The sequence below is a fragment of the Anolis sagrei genome, chromosome 10, assembly GCF_037176765.1.
Source record: "Anolis sagrei isolate rAnoSag1 chromosome 10, rAnoSag1.mat, whole genome shotgun sequence".
NCBI lineage: Eukaryota > Metazoa > Chordata > Lepidosauria > Squamata > Dactyloidae > Anolis > Anolis sagrei.
The window spans coordinates 34,942,597-34,958,734 of record NC_090030.1 but is presented as its reverse complement, the minus strand read 5'-3'; the positions used below and the strand labels follow the sequence as shown (position 1 = coordinate 34,958,734).

Below are 16,138 nucleotides of genomic sequence, written 5' to 3'. Positions count from 1 at the left end.
TCACTTGTGGAATTCGCTCCCCGGGGAGATTAGATCGACGACATCACTCCTTTCCTTTAGGAAAAAACTGAAGACATGGATTTGGGACCAGGCATTCGGACAATCGGGCAGATAAAGAAAAGACTTTGACAAGGGACAGGAATTGACTAATGGAATGGATTATGGAACTCTTAAAGACGAACGCTGAGCATGTGAATAGTTTTTATATGATGTGTTATATATTGATTGTTTTAACTGTGATAACTGTTTTAACTATGGTTTTTGTACATTATGTGTAATTTGTATAGGCATCGAATTGTGCCTTTTTGTAAGCCGCCCTGAGTCCCCCCTCGGGGGTAGAGAAGGGCGGGGTAAAAGTACCCGAAATAAATAAATAAATAAATAAGGGTCTGGAGAACAAGCCCTATGAGGAGCGGCTTAAGGAGCTGGGCATGTTTATCCTTCAGAAGAGAAGGCTGAGAGGAGATATGATAGCCTTGTATAAATGTGTGAGAGGAAGCCACAGGGAGGAGGAGGGAGCAAGCCTATTTTCTGCTTCCCTGGAGACTAGGACGCGAAACAATGGCTTCGAACTACAAGAAAGGAGATTCCATCTGAACATGAGGAAGAACAGCTGGCGTATGAGCTTAAATTGTGCGAAGGTCCTCCCAGCTACCGCCGACGCCTGAGCTTCAAACAGCACAGAATCTAGGAGGACACCAAAGCTGCGGACCTGCGATTTCAGGGGGAGTGCAACCCCGTCAAGCACAGGTTTACATCTATCTATCTATCTATCTATCTATATTCCATCCTTCTCACCCCGCAGGGGACTGAGGGCGGATTACAGTGTACACATATATGGCAAACATTCAATGCCAATTTTTGACAAACAAACATATACAGACATACACAGAGGCTATTTAACTTTTTCTGGCCGCCAGGGGAACTGTCGCTTTCCTCGTCCATCTGCGACGCTGATGAAGTACTTCCGCATTCCCCGCATGCTTCCCCGCTGGAATGCTTTGCTGGAGTCTTCTTTGTTGTTGTTCATTCGTTCAGTCGTCTCCGACTCTTCGTGACCTCATGGACCAGCCCCCGCCAGAGCTCCCTGTCGGCCGTCACCACCCCCAGCTCCTTCAAGGGGAGTCTTCTTTATGGCCTCATAAATCAGTTAATTTAGCCTCCCCACAGTTTAAGGTGGTACCTTATTTTCCTACTTGACAGATGCAACTGTCTTTCGGGTTACCAAGGTCGACAACAGGCTACACACAATAGGTTGGAAACCCACTCCAACCTGGGCTGGCTTCGAACTCATGACCTTTTGGTCAGAGTGATCTTAATGCAGCTGACACTCAGCCAGCTGTGCCACAATCCCGGTTGCCACCCTATACCTCAATCCGGCCTACGATTGACCTGGAGGACCTCTGTCTTGTCGGGATTGATCAGGGGCGGCTCGTCCATTATGCAGAGTAAGCGGTCGCAGAACACTTTTGTTTGCCAGGGGTGCAGAAGCGTCTCTGTAAATGCCCCTCGGCCGCCACTTGAGGAGCGGCCCCTCAGCTCACAACAGCCCTAGCAGTCCGGGGGGAGCCTCGGCTTCCTTGCCTCGCTGCCGGGCGATCCTCTTCCCAAAGGGGCCGGGCCGTTGAGCCTCGCCTAGCCCCTCTCGTTCCTGCTCCACCCGGCCACCGGGTGCGCGAGCAGAGCCGGCGCTCAATCGTTCTCCGTGTTCGATCCCTTCCCCATGACCGGCTCCGTTTCCCGATCCCCGGGCACTCCACCCGCCTCCTCTCCTCTCCCCAATCCGCGGGTGGGCCAAGGGGCGGAGCCGTCGCGCCTGGCCCGCTTGGGGTCCGGAGGCGTGTCTGAAGACCCCAGCATGCGCACCAAAAGTCGCCTCTTCTCCTAACTTTCTCTTCAGCCATTGGGACCAAGAGAGAGAGAGAGAGAGAGAGAGCCCCTCTGGCTGGAGGTATCTCCCACCTCCGCTCCCTCCTTTGTTTTTGCGCCTACCTTCAGGAAAGGTGGGCATCTCCACCTCTCTCTCTCTCTCTCTCTCTCTCTTGGGTCATCCAGTCCAATCCCCTTCTGCCATGCAGGAAAAGCACAATCAAAGCCAGGGGCGGCTCGTCCATTACGCGAAGTAAGCGGTCGCAGAGCACTTTTTTTTGCCAGGGGTGCAGAGGCGCCTCTGTAAATGCCCTTCGACCGCCACTTGAGGAGCGCCCCCTTCGCTCACAACAGCCCTCGCAGTCCAGGGGGAGCCTCGGCTTTCTTGCCTCACTGCCGGGCGATCCTCTTCCCAAAGGGGCCGGGCCCTTGAGCCTCGCCTCGCCCCTCTCGTTCCTGCTCCACCCGGCCACTGGGTGCGCAAGCAGAGCCGGTGCTCAATTGTCCCCACGTTCAATCCCTTCCCCATGACCGGCTCCCTTTCTGGATACCCTGGCGCTCCACCCGCCTCCTCTCCTCTCCCCAATCCACGGGTGGGCCAAGGGGCAGAGCCGCCGCGGCTGGCCCGCTTCGGGTTCGGAGACGTGCCTGAAGACCCAGCGTGAACACCAAAAGTCACTTCTTCTCCTGACTTTCTCTTCAGCCATTGGGACCAAGAGAGAGAGAGAGAGAGAGAGAGCCCCTCCGGCTGGAGGTATCTCCCACCTCCGCTCCCTCCTTTGTTTTTGCGCCTACCTTCAGGAAAGGTGGGCATCTCCACCTCTCTCTCTCTCTCTCTCTCTCTCTCTCTCTCTCTCTTGGTCCCAATGGCTGAGGAGAAAGTCGGGAGAAGAGGTGACTTTTGGTGCGCACGCTGGGGTCTTCAGGCACGCCTCTGGACCCAAGGGAGCAAGTGCGGCAAGTGTAGTTATTGGGATGTATAGTTCACCTCCAATCAAAGAGCATTCTGAACTCCACCAATGATGGAATTGAACCAAATATGGCACACAGAACTCCCACGACAAACAGAAAATATATATCAATGATTGGTTGGGGGGGGGCACCAAAATACTGTTTGCTTACCGTTGAAAATTACCTAGGGATTGATCTATAGCTTATTCCCATGGTTTGATCCCACTCAGTGTATGAAGTTCTAAATACGTCAGGCCAAACACTCTTTGAACAGCATTAATAACTTTTAAAAAGTCATTACAACTTTATAAACCCAAGCCATGACTTTCAAGCTCTCAAGGTAAGAACAACAAATTGTTAATCAAGAGACAATGGCTGGATTCAAATGCGTACGATCTCAATTGCAATTATGCGGATGGCATCCTAAGTGCTCGACTATTAATTCTCAAGCACCATACCTGCCCTGGCTCCACTCCGGAGGCCTCTCGAGATGATGCCTCGCTGCAGCTGACGTATCTCACGGCGCTAATGATCCCCTGAAAAGCAAGGCGCTTGTGCTCCCTGTAGTGCAGGCTTTCAATCTCCTTCTCCATTTCGCTGATTGTTGTCAAAATGGATTCAACTGCAAAGAGCAATTCCCGTGATACTTAGTTTTAAAGAAACAATACCACCAAAAAAAAAAGTATGAATATGGGGTTTGTAAGGCAGTTCGGGCCAAGAACTTAACTCTTCGCTGATTGTTTTTAAAACTAGCACACATAAGATGTGAGGCGCTCTCATTTGCACAACATCACAGCAAAGTGGGTGCTAGAAACAATATCATACGAAAGCTGACTGGCACAACCTGGGGATCACAACCAGACACAGTTAAGACATCTGCCCTTGCGCTATGCTACTCTGCTGCTGAGTAGGAATCCCACGGGAGCATTGCAGCGCACTCAAATACCTGGGAGTCACTCTGGACCGTGCTCTTACCTACAAGAAGCACTGCCTGAACATCAAGCAAAAAGTGGGCGCTAGAAACAATATCATACGAAAGCTGACTGGCACAACCTGGGGATCACAACCAGACACAGTGAAGACATCTGCCCTTGCGCTATGTTACTCTGCTGCTGAGTATGTATGCCTAGTGTGGAACTAGGCATACATACTCAGTGTGGAACTAGGCATACATCTCACCACGCTAAAACAGTGGATGTGGCTCTTAATGAGACATGCGGCATTATCACGGGGTGCCTGCGCCCTAAACCACTGGAGAAATTACACTGCTTAGCCGCTATCGCACCACCTGACATCCGCCGGGAAGGAGCACCCAATAGTGAAAGGACCAAGGCAGAGACATCTCCAGCTCATCCCTTTTTGGGTATCAGCCAGCACGTCAACAACTTAAATCTAGAAATAGTTTTCTAAGATCTACAGAGACACTTGCTGGAACACCTCAGCAAGCGAGAGTCCAAAAGTGGAAGGCTCAAAGCCAGAACCTCAATCCAAATGAGAGACTCCCCCGCTGGGCATACAGAAGACTTGGAAGGCGTGCTCTGGCACCACGAGATGCAGAGATAACCTCAAGAAATGGGGCCACTGTTGGGGTTCAACCTGAGTTTGAACTTGAACCTGATTCTCTGTTTGTTCCTCCTGATGCTAATGAAAGTATATTTACTGATGCTAGTGGAAATGTACCTTTTGATGCCAATGCTCCTGAAATTAGTGAGGAAGAATCTGCTGTAGGTTTGGAAAATGCCAATGTTCCTGAAATTAGTGAGGAAGGAACTTCTGTAGATTTGGAAAATGAAAGTACCAGTGTTCATGAGAATGTTTCAGAGGGAGACCTTGAACTTTCCCTCCCTTCTGCACCTGGTAACTTTAATGAGAACAGAAGGGGCCAGATTTGGCAAGACAGAAGTAAATCACTCAGCTTGCGAAGGTCTTCCCGAATTAAAGAATTACAAACATTGGCTGCAAAGCAGAGGGGCGGTTCACGGAACCAATTCTTTGGCTTTAAGTGCCTTCCGCCGGGCTGACTTTCTCAGTTCAGGCATCGTTTGAGATTGATGAAGACCTTGGCAGTTCTCCCGGTTTCCCTGGCCATGGTCTTGAAAGATTTCTAGGATATCAAGTACGGTTAGTGGATTGCTAACAGGTTCCAGTATTTTACAGTGTGGCTTTGGGTTTTGCTTTGTCCATTTAAATTCATGTTTGCTGATTTTGCTGTGGCTTTTGACTTGCATTTTTCCTTGATTTTGTAACCATTTTTCTTCAATAAAAAAGGATTGTTTTTCACAGTCAAGTGTGGTGGATAGTTATCTTAGGGCCTCGTTCCCTGCTCTGGATTGCAACAGCCACAAAGTGGAATCCTTGACATGCGAGTGTGGAGAAGAGCAAACCACTGACCACCTGCTGCAATGTACCCTGAGCCCTGCCACATGCACAAGGGAGGACCTTCTTGCAGCAACACCAGAGGCACTCCAAGGGGACAGATACTGGTCAAAGGACATTTAATCAACTACCAAGCTTGCAAACTCTGTGTCTTTTGTATGTTTGTTTGTTTTGTCAAAAATGTAATACAACTGTTCGGTTGCCTGACACGATAAATATATATATTTGGTAAAGTACACACCAAAACGTCATACCTTGAATATTTTTGCAATACTTTGAAAAAGTGTCTGGGACTGGTGGGAAAGGGTAATATCCGCCCATGGACATTCTCTCCATATGAGAAGCTTCCTCCTGCGTTTTGATCCATTGGATGAAGTTCTTCACTTTGGGATCTTTGGTATAGGGCTGCCCTCTGTGCCATCCTGTTCGGAAAAGCAAAACCGTAGGAATATTTGAAGGACCCAGAAATAAAAGCACATGGATATCTAGACTAGGAGTGGGCAAACTTCGGCCCTTTATTTATTTGTTATTTATTTATTTACGACATTTCTATGCCGCCCTTCTCACCCCGAAGGGGACTCAGAGCGGCTTACAAGTAAAAAGTAAATCTATATATATATAAAAAGGGAAAGGGCGTTCAACGAGACAGCAAAACGCAAAAACCCCCTGACGAAAACTCACCAAATTTGCCGTGCACATACCTCAACCCACAAGGTATGCACAACGCAAATCAAAATTCCAAACAACATTTCAACAAACTCACAATTACAAAAACCAACTGAGCATGCGCAAAGACGCCCCGCCGCAAGTCGCCCGGCGCGCACACATGGCCGGCCGGCCAACGCACCCTCCGCGCAAGCCACGCCCCCATCCTCCGTCGCCCCGCCCCTACCCTCCCATACACCCTCTTTCCAACGCACCCTCCTTCTTCTTCCCCCACCCATGCCCCCACGTTCACACCACGCCCCCACCCTCCCCCGCCCCGCCCCTAAACGCCCATACGCCAACCATATCTCCTGCCTCTCCTTCTTCTTCCCCCACCCATGCCCCCACGTTCACGCCACGCCCCCACCCTCCCCCGCCCCTAAACGCCCATACACCAACCATACCTCCTGCCTCTCCTTATTCTTCCCCCGCCCACGCCCCCCACGTTCATGCCACGCCCCCACTCTCCCACGTTCACGCCACGGCCCCACCCTCCCCCGCCCCGCCCCTAAACGCCCATTCGCCAACCATACCGTCTGCCTCTCCTTCTTTCTCCTCCGCCCACGCCCCCCACATTCACGCCACGCCCCCACCCTCCCCCTCCCAGCTCCCACCCTCCCACATTGATGCCACGCCCCCACCCTCCCCCACCCCGCACCCACCCTCCCATGTTCACACCATGCCCCCACCCTCCCCGCCCTGCCCCCACCCTCCCACGTTCACGCCACGCCCCCACCCTCCCCCACCCTCCCACGTTTACGCCACACCCTCACCCTTCCCCGCCCCGCCCCCACCCTCCCCCGCCCCACCCCGCCCCACCCCTAAATCCCCATATGCCAACCATACCTCCTGCCTCTCCTTTTTCCTCCGCCCACGCCCCCCACGTTCACGCCACATCCCAAAATCTCAAGTCGAACCCTTCCCAAGCGTCTAGGACTGTGTGATGTATATTATTATTATTATTATTATTATTATTATTATTATGAACACAAAAGCACAGTATGTCACAGCAAACGAGATCTCTATGCTGGGTTTCGTATCCCAAAATCACAAGTCTAACACTTCCCAAGCGTCTAGGACTGTGTGATGTTTATTATTATTATTATTTTACTAACACAAAAGAATAGTATGTCACAGCAAACGAGAAAGTAATCAGGACATTGCTTAAAAAACGACAGGGAAAGATGAAGGTGCGTGTTATTCCTTAGTTTGATTAGTTGTAAAGCTATACATTTAAAATCATTACTTACCTGTGATAAATATCTGACTTTCATTACTAGTTGTCAGGTAAACTGTCGAGGAGCCATTCTCTGCTGTATCTCGTATCACCCGCATCTGTGTACATACCAAGTACGTCACTGGAGGTGGAAAGAGGGCGGCATCATTGTTTGGTAGCAAAAGAATTAGTTGACACATTTATTACATTTACCATATATACTTGAGAATAAGCCGAGTTTTTCAGCCATTTTTAGGCTGAAAAAGCCCCCCTTGACTTATACTGGAGTCAAAGTTATTTATTATTTTATATTATTACTATTAATATTATTGTTGTTGTTGTTGTTGTTGTAACATTGATTTATTTATTTATCACATTCATTATTTTACTCTATTATTATGACGTTTATTATTTTCTCTATTTATTTTTTATTAATACATTTACATCATTTTACTCTATTATGATTACTTTTATTACACTTATCATTTTACTCTGTATTATTATTATTATTGCAACATTTATTTTTTCTCTATTTATTATTATGACATTTATTATTTTATTATTATTGCATTTATTATTTTACTCTATTATTATGACATTTATTATTTTCTGTATTTATTTTTATTATTACATTTACATCATTTTACTCTATTATTATTACTTTTATTATATTTATCATTTTACTCTATTTATTATTATTATTGCAACATTTATTTTTTTTCTATTTATTATTATGACATTTATTATTTTATTATTATGACATTTATTATTTTATTATTATGACATTTATTATTTTCTCTATTTATTGTGATTATTACATTTACATTATTTTACACTATTATTATTACTTTTATTACATTTATCATATTACTCTATTTATTATTATTATTGCAACACTTATTTTTTCTCCATTTATTATTATGACATTTATAATTTTATTATTATGACATTTATTATTTTACTCTATTATTGTGACATTTATTATTTTCTCTATTTATTTTGATTGTTACGTTTACATTATTTTACTCTATTATTACTTTTATTATTTATCATTTTACTCTATTATTATTATTATTGCAACATTTATTTTTCACTATTTATTATTATGACATTATTTTATCATTATCACATTTATTATTATTACATTTCTTAGTTTCTCTATTTATTTTGATTATTACATTTACATTATTTTACTCTATTATTATTACTTTTATTACATTTATCATTCTACTCTATTTATTATTATTATTATTATTATTGCAACATTTATTTTTTCTCTATTTATTATTGACATTAATTATTTTATTATTATTATATTTATTATTTTACTATATTATTATGACATTTATTATTTTCTCTATTTATTTTGATTTTTAAGTTTATATTATTTTACTCTATTATTATTACTTTTATTATATTTATCATTTTATTCTATTATTATTATTACAACATTTATTTTTCCTCTATTTATTATTATCACATTTATTATTTTAATATTATCACATTTATCATTTTACTCTATTATTATTATTGCAACATTTATTTTTTTCTCTATTTATTATTATCACATTTATTATTTTATTATTATCGCATTTATTATTTTACTCTATTATTATGACATTTATTATTTTATTCTATTATTATGACATTTATTATTTCCTCTATTTATTTTTATTATTACGTTTACATTATTTTACTCTATTATTACTACTTTTATTACATTTATCATTTTACTCTATTTATTATTACTATTATTGCAACATTTATTTTCTCTGTTTATTATTATTTTATCATTATGGCATTTATTTTCTCTATTTATTATTATTACATTTATTTTATTATGACATTTATTATTTTACTCTATTTATTTTGATTTTTAGGTTTACATTATTTTACACTATTATTATTACTTTTATTACATTTATAATTTTACTCTATTTATTATTATTATTATTGCAACATTTATTTTCTCTGTTTATTATTATTTTATCATTATGGCATTTATTATTTTACTCTATTATTATCAAATTTATTATTTTACTCTATTATTATGACATTTATTATTTCCTCTATTTTTATTATTACGTTTACATTATTTTACTCTATTTTACATTTACATTATTTTTCTTTATTATTTTACTCTATTTTACTCTATTATGATTACTTTTATGACATTTATCATTTTACTCTATTTATTATTATTATTGCAACATTTATTTTCTTCTCTATTTATTATTATCACATTTATTATTTTATTATTATGACAATTATTATTTTACTCTATTATTATTACATTTCTTATTTTCTCTATTTATGTTCATTATTACATTTACATTATTTTACTCTATTATTATTATTATTATTATTTTACTCTATTAAGATTATTTTTATTCTTCTATCCCAATTAGAAAATGCAATTAAAAAACCCATCTTGTATCTCCTATCAAAGTTATTGATTGCACAACTGTCTATTTTGCTCCAACTCGATATGCCTGTTAATTAGGAGCAAATAAACCCCAAAGTCCTCCATTTCTACTGTTGGCAAGCAAATCAGAAGGAGTTTCAGTTGCAGCAATTATTACTGTGATGCCTGAAATTAAAATTACGCCTGTAGAGAAAAAACCAATGACAGTAGTAAGTTTGAAAATAAATACTTGGGTGAATTTGTTCAAATATCTCTGGCTGAGATGTAGCAAACAACTCGAGGACGAAGGGCTGCTCTGAGGTCCCATCGATCACGTGCACACAGCGACTCATCCAAAAATCCTCTCCGTGTTCTGCAAAGACAAGAGAAATATTGATGAATACTTCATGGAGAGACTTATTTTGCATAGAATTACGGAAAAAAATACACCCCTGTCTGATCTCACAGCAAGCTGGCTTCAGGAAAGGCAGAAGCTGCACATCGCAAGTGCTGAACCTGACTCAGCCCATAGAAGATGGCTTTGAAAGGCAGCAGATCACAGGAGCTATCCTCATAGACCTGTCAGCGGCTTATGATACCGTAAACCACCGCCTCCTCCTGAGAAAAATGTATAATATCACAAAGGACAACCACCTCAACCGCCTCATAGGAAACCTGCTACAAAACAGGAGCTTTTTTGTTGAGTTCCAGGGCCAGAGAAGCAGACGGCGGAAACAGAAGAACGGCCTGCCTCAGGGGAGCGTGCTTGCTCCATCCATGTTCAACATCTACACAAATGACCAGCCACTGCCAGAAGGGACAGAGAGTTTCATCTATGCTGACGATCGTGCCATCACCGCTCAAGCAGGGAGCTTTGAGATGGTTGAATAGAAGCTCTCTGAAGCTCTAGGTGCCCTTACTGCCTATTACAGGGGAAACCAGCTGATCCCTAATCCATCTAAAACACAGACATGTGCCTTTCATCTCAAGAACAGACAAGAACAGTCCTAAACATCCTGAGCTCTGAGGAATCCCACTGGAGTACTGCAGCTCACCCAAATACCTGGGAGTCACTCTGGACCGTGCTCTGGCCTACAAGAAGCATTGCCTGAACATCAAGCAAAAAGTGGGCACTAGAAACAATATCATACAGAAGCTGACTGGCACAACCTGGAGATCACAACCAGACACAGCGAAGACATCTGCCCTTGCGCTGTGCTACTCTGCTGCTGAGTACGCATGCCCAGTGTAGAACACATCTCACCACGCTAAAACAGTGGATGTGGCTTTTAATGAGACATGCCGCATTATCACGGGGTGTCTGCGCCCCACACCACGGGAGAAATTACACTGCTTAGCCGGTATTGCACCACCTGACATCCGCCGGGAAGTAGCAGCCAATAGGGAAAGGACCAAGGCAGTGACATCTCCAGCTCATCCCTTGTTTGGATATCATCCAGCACGTCAACGACTTAAATCAAGAAATAGTTTTCTAAGATCTACAGAGACATTCGCTGGAACACCTCAGCAAGCGAGAGTCCAAAAGTGGCAGGCTCAAACCCAGAACCTCAATCAATGGCTGATACCAAATGGGAGACTCCCCCCTGGGCACACAGAAGACTGGGCGACTTGGAAGGCGCTGAACAGACTGCGCTCCGGCACCACGAGATGCAGAGCCAACCTCAAGAAATGGGGCCACAAAGTGGAATCCACGACATGCGAGTGGGGAGAAGAGCAAACCACTGACCACCCGCTGCAATGCACCCTGAGCCCTGCCACATGCACAAGGGAGGACCTTTTTGCGGCAACACCAGAGGCACTCCAAGGGGCCAGATACTGGTCAAAAGACATTTAATAAAATACCAAGCTTCCAAACTCTGTATCTTTTGTATGTTTGTTTGTTTGTTCTGTCAAAAATGTAATACAACTGTATTGTCGAAGGCTTTCATGGCTGGAATCACTAGGTTCTTGTGGGTTTTTTTTCGGGCTATAGGGCCATGTTCTAGAGGCATTTCTCCTGACGTTTCGCCTGCATCTATGGCAAGCATCCTCAGAGGTAGAGGTCTGTTGGAATTAGGACAATGGGTTTATATATAACTGTGGAATGGCTGGGGTGGGGCAAGGAGCTCTTCCTTGCTGCAGTAAGGTGTGAATGTTCAGCTGATCACCTTCATTAGCATTTGAAGGCCTACCAGGCACAGATTAACACCTCCCAGCAACAGATTTTCCCAGGCGCAGGCAGGCCTTCAAATGCTAATGAAGGTGATCAGCTAAACATTCACACCTAACTGCAGCAGGGAAGAGCTCCTTGCCCCACCCCAGCCATTCCACAGTTATATATAAACCCATTGTCCTAATTCTAACAGACCTCTACCTCTGAGGATGCTTGCCATAGATGCAGGCGAAACGTCAGGAGAGAATGCCTCTAGAACATGGCTCTATAGCCCGAAAAAACCCACAAGAACCTTGTAATACAACTGTTTGGTTGCCTGACACAATAAATAAAAATAAATAAAATAAAATTCAGGTAAATACTATTGAACCGACTGCTAAATATTTAAGTTTTTGAAATTACCCCTTTTCCTCGTGCGTTGAGTCCTTCCGACATATTGCACAAGTCCAGTAATATCACAGCAGTGATTATCTGGTACGTTGTCTAATTCAGACCTGGAAGAGACAGAAATTTAGGCGCAATGTTTACAGCAAAAAACATTTAAATATTTTTTTAAAAAGGACGAACAAAATCTTTCTGCTTCTTGATAGGAATCTAGTGACATTCGAAATCTCCACAAATATATGGTGCATATTGTAATTTTATATTGTTATGTACTCACGTTTTATGTAATTATGATGTTGTTGTTTATTGTCTGCATTTTTGGTTTGCACGTCAACGACTTAAATCTAGAAGCAGTCTGTTCAGTGCCTTCCAAGTCGCCCAGTTTTCTGTGTGTCCAGGGGGGAGCCTCTCATTTGGTATCAGCCACTGATTGAGGTTCTGGGTTTGAGCCTGCCACTTTTGGACTCTCGCTTGCTGAGGTGTTCCACTAAGTGTCTTTGTAGATCTTAGAAAACTATTTCTTGATTTAAGTTGTTGATGTGCTGGCTGATACCCAAACAGGGGGTGTGCTGGAGATGTCACTGCCTTGGTCCTTTCACTACTGGCTGCTACTTCCTGGCGGATGTCAGGTGGTGCAATATTGGCAAAATAGTGTAATTTCTCCAGTGGTGTAGGGCGCAGACACCCCGTGATAATGCGGCATGTCTCATTAAGAGCCACATCCACTGTTTTAGCATGGTGAGATGCGTTCCACACTGGGCATGTGTACTCAGCAGCAGAGTAGCAAAGCGCATGGGCAGATGTCTTTACTGTGTCTGGTTTTGATCCCCAGGTTGTGCCAGTCAGCTTTCGTATGATATTGTTTCTATTATTATTATTATTATTATTATTATTATTATTATTATTATTATACTTTATTTGTACCCCGCTAGCATCTCCCGAAGGATTCGATGTGTCTTACACAGGCCGAGGCCTCAACACACAACATAACAATACAATCTAAGCAAATCAAACAATTAAAAACAGAATAAAGCAAAGTAAACAACAGGCACAATACACTAAAACACAATAAAACTGGGCCGGGCCAAAAGGTGGGTACAAGAATTAAAAGTGCTGATGTGACAGGAGGTGTATAAAGGGCTTCTAGGGCAAGTGCGATGTGCAGCAATCATTGGTTCTGATAAAGTGCTTATGGGACTTGGTAGTGAAGATTTCCTAATCTGGGAAGGCGCATCGGAAAAGCCAGGTTTTCAAGTTCTTTCTGAAGACAGCCAATGAAGGGGCCTGTCTAAGGTCTTTGGGGAGGGTGTTCCAGAGTTGGGGGGCCACCACAGAAAAGGCCCTGTCCCGCGTCCCCAACAAGCGCGTTTGCGATGCAGGCGGGATCATGAGCAGGGCCTCTCCAGATGACCGAAATGAACGTGTGGGTTCATAGATGGAAATGCGGTCACACAGGTAGGGTGGTCCCAAACCGTTCAGGGCTTTGGAGGTGAGCACCTGCACCTTAAATTGGGCTCGGAATATAAACGGCAGCCAGTGGAGCTCCTTGAACAGGAGGGTTGACCTCTCTCTGTAAGGGGCCCCAGTTAACAACCTGGTTGCTGCCCGTTGGACCAGTTGGAGCTTCCGAGCCGTCTTCAAGGGCAGCCCCACGTAGAGCGCATTACAGTAGTCCAATCTAGAGGTGACCAAGGCATGCACCACTCCGGCCAGATCAGCCTTCGCGAGGTATGGTCGCAGTTGGTGCACAAGTCTCAGTTGTGCGAAAGCCCTCCCAGACACCACCGACGGCTGAGCCTCAAGCGTGAGCGTTGAATCCAAGAGGACTCCCAAACTGCGGACCTGTGACTTCAGGGGGAGTGTAACCCCGTCCAGCACAGGTTGCCACCCTATACCCCAGTCCGGTTTACGATCGACCAGGCGGACGTCTTGTCGGGATTGATCTTCAGCTTGTTCCTCCTCATCCAGATAGACACAGCGGCCAGGAACTCGTCCAGCACCCACTTTTTGCTTGATGTTCAGGCAGTGCTTCTTGTAGGTCGGAGCACGGTCCAGAGTGACTCCCAGGGATTTGGGTGCGCTGCAATGCTCCAGTGGGATTCCTTCCCAGGTCATCCTCAGATGATGATCAGGATGATGATAAAGATGATGATGATGATGATGATTATTATTATTATTATATTCCTAATGGGCAAAATACTGATGGCTCAGTCCTATTCAGGATCTTAGATGAAGGGTTAGGAGGCAGGATCATCAAGTTTGCAGACAAGCCCAAACTAGGAGGGAGAGTCAATACTCCGGAAGACAGGAGCAGAATTCAAAACAATCTTATTTATTATTATTATTTATTTTATTTATTGTGCAACTGTGGAGCAGAACAGACAACTCCGCATCTGTATGCTTGTCCGCAATGCCCTGCCTTATGTACAGAAGAAAAATTGTTTGAGGCTACAGACAATGCAGTCGCTGTTGCCCGTTTTTTGGTCAAAAGATATTTAGCTGCTTGTTCTCCTTCTATTTTTATCACTTTTTATACCAATTTATGCAACGCTTTTGATACGAAATAAAATAAATAAATAAAGCAGAGGCTGGATGGCCATCTGTCGGGGTTGATTTGAATGTGATTTTTTTGAATGGGATTGAACTAATGGCTCACGAGGTCTCTTCCAACAGTAGGATTCTATGATTCAACTCTATACCCCCAAAGCCCACGTTTTCCCCCTCTTTGACCCTAAACCCCTCTCTTTGCAAACTTTGCAATACATCAAAATGGATTTCAACCTTGTATAATATAATTATATAATATATAATATTAAAAATCTGAGAAAAGGAAGACAGAAAAAAAATCCAAACCTTTCTATAAAGCGATATTTAACTTCCGGCAGCTTCCACTCGGCTTTCACTTGATCTTCAGGAATGAGGCTAATCTTCGTTGGAGGGTCTCGGACATTCAAACTGATTTCTGGAAAAAAAAGATTAAATCTGAGTACAACCCTGTTTTACTAGTTGTATCAGGAATACGGTCTGGCGATATTGCTATATAAAAACATGCCTTTATCAAAGAATTATTTAGCCAGGTTGCTTTGAGTTTTCTGGGCTGTCTGGCTATGTTCCAGAAGCATTCTCTCCTGATATTTTTCCCACATCTATCTGTGAACATATCTCCTCAAAAACTTGGGCTCTTTTCTCAGCTCCCCCCACCCCCACCACCACCACCTCCATCCTATGCTTCCCTCCTCTGTCCCTCCTTTCCTTCCTTCTCTCCCTCTTTCTCCCTCCCTTCCACACTTTCACCTTCCTTCCTTCCTCTTCCCCCTCTCTCTTTCTCTTTCCTCCCTTCATCTCTCTTTCCTTCCTTCCTTCCCTTTTGTCTTTCCTTCTTTCACTCTTTCCTCCCTCCATCTCTCTTTCCTTCCTTCCTTCCCTTTTGTTTTTCCTTTTCACTCTTTCCTCCCTCCTCTCTCTCGTTCTCCTTTCTTCCTTTTTGTCCTTCCATCTCTCTTTCCTCTTCCTTCCATCTTTCTTTTTCCTTCCTTTTCATCCTTCCTCCCTCCCTCTTTCTCCTTCCTTCCTACCTGCCTTTTCATCCTTCCTTCCTTCTTTTCTCCCCCTTCCCTCTTTTTCTCCTTCCTTCCTTTCTTCCTTCCTTCCCTCTCTCTTCTTCTTCTTCCTCCCTCCCTCCTTCCCTCTCTTTCTCCTTCCTTTCTTCCTTCCTTTTGTCCTTCCTTTCTCTTTCTTCCCTCCTTCCCTCTTTCCTTCCTCCTTGCCTGTTTCTCCTTCCTTCCTTCCTTCTTTCCTTCCTTCCTCTTTTCATCCTTCCTTTCTTCCCTCTTCCCCCTCCTTCCCCCTCTCTTTCCTCCTTTCCCTCTTTCCTCCTTCCCTCTCTCGTTCTCCTTCCTTTCTTTTTTGTCCTTCCTTCTCTCTTTCCCCCTCCTTCCATCTTCCTCTTTCTTTCCTTTTCATCCTTCCTTCCCTCTTTTCTCCCTCCTTCCCTCTCTTTTTCCTTCCTTTCTTCCTTCCTTTTGTCCTTTCTTTCTCTTTCATCCCTCCTTCCCTATCT

The 16,138-nt window shown here is 43.6% G+C and overlaps 1 protein-coding gene across 2 annotated transcripts in view; it reads right to left on the bottom strand.

The window, feature by feature from the left end:
- RADX (RPA1 related single stranded DNA binding protein, X-linked) overlaps window positions 1-16,138 on the bottom strand; it is a 62,875-nt gene that overhangs the window by 23,611 nt on the left and 23,126 nt on the right. For both annotated transcript variants that reach the window (XM_067471689.1, XM_067471691.1), the window contains exons 4-9: window positions 14,932-15,040; window positions 12,097-12,188; window positions 9,772-9,894; window positions 7,152-7,259; window positions 5,451-5,618; window positions 3,279-3,442 (exon numbers count right to left, since the gene is read on the bottom strand). In XM_067471689.1, the coding sequence (XP_067327790.1) occupies window positions 3,279-3,442; window positions 5,451-5,618; window positions 7,152-7,259; window positions 9,772-9,894; window positions 12,097-12,188; window positions 14,932-15,040 (764 nt within the window). The remainder of the gene's footprint in view (window positions 1-3,278; window positions 3,443-5,450; window positions 5,619-7,151; window positions 7,260-9,771; window positions 9,895-12,096; window positions 12,189-14,931; window positions 15,041-16,138) is intronic.